The 4,801-nt window shown below is 37.2% G+C and overlaps 1 protein-coding gene across 1 annotated transcript; it reads right to left on the bottom strand.

Moving 5' to 3' along the window:
* On the bottom strand, positions 293 to 4,151 carry LOC109225011. Its single transcript, XM_019389603.1, has 2 exons — positions 3,748 to 4,151; positions 293 to 1,072 (listed from the first exon to the last, which is right to left on the bottom strand). The coding sequence occupies exons 1-2, from the start codon at positions 3,830 to 3,832 to the stop codon at positions 465 to 467; spliced, it is 693 nt and encodes a 230-aa protein (XP_019245148.1). The 5' UTR covers positions 3,833 to 4,151; the 3' UTR covers positions 293 to 464.

The following is a 4,801-nucleotide window of genomic DNA, read 5'->3' as shown; positions in this document are numbered from 1 at the left end:
TTTAGCTATGTATGCAATGAGTTACATTAGGATCTCCTGCATATAATATCGTGTTGTACAAGGCAATGCTAGTTAATGAATGTATCCGCAACAATAATAATCTCAATGTGATCCCACAAGTGGGGTCTGGGGAGGGTAGTGTATACGCAGATCTTACCTCCACCTCGTGAAGGTAGAGAAGCTGTTTCCGAAATGAATGTATCAGCAGTAGAAGAAAAATACACATACACATGGATATTCATGTTCCCTCATTTGGTAGCTGAGCTTAGGTCGATGAGATAAAACAAGCAAATTTATTGCAATGCTTTGATCGGTGTGCTGTCTATTGACAATCTGTATGTTCACTATGTTTCATGCAGAAGAAGAGAACACTAATTCCAAAATTCAGCATCATGAATGGGTTTCCAAGATTTGATTCAGCAGAATGCATGACAAAATTTTAGCTGAATGCATACATTGTTTTGTCAAAACAGTTTGAAAAGGAATTGTTGAAAGTGGATAATACAGAACAAAACCAAAATCCAAATTATGTTCGATAAAAGACCTTCGTCTCTGTGCGCTCTGCTGCAAGAGAAGCTGGTTCCACTATAACATCCTTTCTTCTGCTTAATCCCTTCACCAAGATCATCAAGTACGAACGTAGTATTTCTCTGGCTACTACTAAACAAAACACACCATAAGTAAGGTCCTTTGTGCTTGTGAGCTTTGATAATACCAACTCCAACTTCAGTATGAGTTTTATTCCTCAAAAGAGAAAGACTCCTTTTGTCATGCACAAGTGCATTTGAGAAGGCTTCTGATGGCTCAAGATACTTTTGTTGACAGCCGAGTATGTAGCCAGATATGGTTCCAAAAGTGGGTAGCTCGACGCCACAGTTTGGTGCAAAAACTTCAGTGAAGTCGTCTTCCGGAGGCTGACAATTTACACTGTTGTTAGAAGTGCAATTCCCCATACATTCCTCTGCATATTGTAAGGCTATGCACCCAAGTCCCGGACTATTACTAAGTTGAGGAAGCTTTTGAGCAGTTCTATTCTTGTTGATGATATCAACAAGGTCATTCGCAGAATTTCCTGTAGCATTAAACACAGAAATCATGAAGTGCTGGTTCAAGGAAAGGGTACTAAATTCAAAAAAGGTTTTACTATTTCGAAGTCCAAAAGCCATATAGTTCGGCTAGAAAATTTGCTCAACCCCCTCCTGCTAACTTAATTAATTGTCCCGAGCTCTCAAGGCCCATCAAGTGGTGTCAGATCTACAAGTTGAAACTTGACCCTTTTTTATGTCATTTCTTTTAAAATTTTCATGTTGTATTCTTTTATCTATCCAAAGACACAACATGGTTATGGCCCCTGCTTGTAACTAATATCAGATAATAGGCTCTTACAGCCATCAGTATCTGTCCCTCCAAGCTTAAACATCAGGCACTGGCCAAGTTGATACTTATCCGTTTTCCTCTTTATGATACTTTCTTTAGAGTATTGACTTCTCCAAATATTGATATCGTGGCCCTAACGTAGCTTGTCCAGTCCTTAGAGGAATTACAGTTCCGGCTCCGTATTTGGAAATCTTAGTATTGCATGAGTAATACCAGTTTAAAACTGAACTTGTAAATCCTTCCTTTAACTTCTTTTCTCTTTTTCTTTTGTGATAAATATTCCTTTCTTCAGCTTCATAATTTAGGATGACCAAAAACTCCAACTAGGAACATAATGGAGACAAACAGGAGTACAAGAAGAGCATGTAAAACTTGCAAATGATGGAGGACTCAGGAAGTAAACAAAGGGCTCTACAGAATGAATGTAAGAGTGGACTAATTATCTATCTACTTCTTCTTCTACCACTTTACGTTTTCATCAGTTATTTCAAGTTATTAAATGTGGAGAATCTAGACAAGCATACACTCTCTTGAGTGTTTATTGAGACATAGGTACTAGAAAGCTAAGTAGGTTCTCTACTATTCAAGTTCTCCATTTTCAAATCCATTTCAGTTGCTCAATGTTCGTTCTTGACTTTTCTTAAAGAACTGAGAATATGTTAGACAAGCCATAAAAAAGCTCTGAGCCAGGTATTCAGTCAGAACATGGAATGCTGAATACAATAATTAAGATTGTGGATGGAACTAAGAACATAGTGCATCAAAGTGAGGCAGATTGCATCCTCGATTTAATCATATGAACGACGAAGATTCACAAAAGGAAGCATGATAAGCATTGTGCTTCCCAAGGCAACCTGTGACTCACAATGGGAGAAGGGGATGGAATTGTATCAGTGGGTGGCGGTGCCTACCAAGCAAGAGTTTCTTGGAGAGCCCTAATGTAATCCAAATTTTTTTTGTATAAGTAAATGTGTACTAATTGCAAGATACCAGCCAGGACAGTGACATCGTATTGTTTTGAGGGATGCCATCTTTTTGCCCACCCCCTCTCGAAGGTTAAAAGAAATCACCATTTGTATGTCATGCTAAAAAAATGTTCTTTTGGTCTTTGATGTTCCCAAAAGAAATCTGGCTCCACCTCCGGGTACAGCTAAAGATCGATAACGGTTCAATGGGAGCCAGTGGATATTGGTATAAACTATATCCACAAACCCAAATATAGGCCGGGATTGTTATAACAAATACATTACTATAGCATGCATTGTAAATGATAGTGTCTGCAACGAATTTTCGACGCACAAAAATAAATTGCAATCACAAAAGAATAAAGTAAATTTATCGATCAATTGGTGAGTACAATTCTGTTTCTCCCTTGATTCTTCTCTCCTGATTATCTTCGTGATTCGAGGGCGGGAGCAATGTGTTTCTCGAACGTAGGATGATGCGGACTTTCTCGGATGTATCTGATATCCATGAAAGTATGTTGGGAATTTTCTTAAGTATTTGATTATCCAGAATTATGTGGCCACATCTTGATAACCCTAATAGACTCCTAGAATTTCAAGAGTAGTGTCTTGAATTTATAATTTAGCCCAAATTTCATATAGGCTTGATCCATTAAAATTTCGATGTGTACAGGTAGTATTATGCAGCACCATTAGGAAACAAAATAGTTAAGTGCTTCTTCTTTCTATAGACATGTATTCTCACAAACACCAAAGACCTTTTTCTTCCTCTCAAAATCTAATAGAGACGAGGTTTAACAAGTATTATAGGAAGAACACATTTAGCAAGCATTAGCCCCTTATATGAGTAATCTACAAGAAAGCAACATTGTAAAATTGGAAATTGTCTAGTAAAGCTAAAACATCAACTGAGATCAACTAGGCAAAACCTATCTGGTCATTTGTTCAGTAATGTCAAAACATGAACTAAAATCAACTAAGCAAAACCTTGAATCTATACCCTAATTGCAATGCCAAATCCCTACCTCTCTCAACATGTTTTTTTTTTCAGCAATAACATTTTTCATCAAATTCCTTCAGTTTAAACAAAAGAACAGTACTCATAACAAGGTTTTGTTAGCTATTTTTTAGACTACGAAGATAACCCACCCATCCAAAGCTGGGTTTTGTAGAGCATAAACTTGTTATTGGAAACTGAAGACACTAAAGTAAAATTTCTAAAAATGCTGAAACAACAACAACAACAACGACCAGTATAATCCCACAAGTGGGGTCTGCGGATGGTAGTATGTACGCAGACATTACTTCTGCCTGACGGGGTAGAGAGGCTGTTTCCGTTCTAAATGCTGAAAGTAGGCAAGAAAATAAAAGGAATGAGGCAATTCAAGTGTAGAGAGTAGATTACCAGTGTGCTTGGAGGAAACAACAACAGCTAAGAGGAGACTACAAACAACAAAATACTGAAAGCAGCAGAGCTTCTTCACCATCATCACAGCCGCTCACAACCCAAAGACTAAAACCCAAAAATGTGAGCTTGATAAAATAAAGGAGAAAGTCAAGACAAAAAGGAAAAAGGAGGAAACTTTCCGAGATCAAAAAAGGATCTTTGCCTTTAACAATGTAGAGTGTGTACTATGGAGAGTTAAAAGGGACAATGGGGTTCATTTTGGTGGAAAAATAAAAGGATCATTAGCAGGAAAGTAGACAAATTATTGAGTTTCTGGCAGGGAATTGAGGAGAAAAGAAGAAAGTGGTGGTCCCAAGAATTTCCTTTTTGGCTTAGGAATGGGAGTAAGGTTTAAGAAAATCATTGGGTTAATCTCTTTTGTCGTTCAGTGTCTCCAACATTGATAAGAATATTTGTTGACCAGTCCAATGGTTGATTACAGAGTAATCCGTGATTTAGTATACATCTTATTACTCAACTAAACTAATTTTTTCATGTCAATTAACATGGAAGTACGGATGAGTGAATTGAACAGTCAAGTAAGGTTATAAGTTTAGAGTTTTGTGATATTTACAACCTGTTTAGCAGCTAGACTGTGTACCAAAGCAGTCTGAATTGTGACTAGGGGCGGGTATTCGGTCGGTTCGGTTCGGTTTGAAGAAATTCGGTTCGGTTATTCGGTTTTCGGTTTTGTAAAAGTAGTAACCGAAACCGAACTGAAATAAGTTCGGTTCAGTTCGGTTTTTCTAATTTTGGTTCGGTTATTTCGGTTCGGTTTTCGGTTTGAACATTATCATATTGGACTCCTTCTATGTAATAATATGACCGGCGAATTTGTTGATTTTTTCCAAAACTTTGAAATTGTTGGAAATATTGTGGTTATGAAAAAAAAACTAGACTAAACTTTGCACACTATTATGGATCATAAAATTCAAACATAGTGTAAATTACAACTCTGTGTGAAATTCTCCCGGTATCTATCACATATGCTATGGAAGTTTTAATAGACCGA

Source organism: Nicotiana attenuata, chromosome 1 (genome assembly GCF_001879085.1).
Source record: "Nicotiana attenuata strain UT chromosome 1, NIATTr2, whole genome shotgun sequence".
NCBI classification, from domain to species: Eukaryota; Viridiplantae; Streptophyta; class Magnoliopsida; order Solanales; family Solanaceae; genus Nicotiana; species Nicotiana attenuata.
The sequence above is the reverse complement of the archived record's forward strand: the minus strand, read 5'-3'. Positions and strand labels throughout refer to the sequence as shown.

What these genes read in the sequence shown, in the direction of transcription:
- LOC109225011 (XM_019389603.1), bottom strand. Translation starts at nt 3,832, where the DNA reads ATGATGGTGAAGAAGCTCTGCTGCTTTCAGTATTTTGTTGTTTGTAGT. An exon ending in TGTTTCCTCCAAGCACACTG is followed by an intron (nt 1,073 to 3,747) that starts GTAATCTACTCT and finishes TTAATGCTACAG; the next exon opens with GAAATTCTGCGAATGACCTT.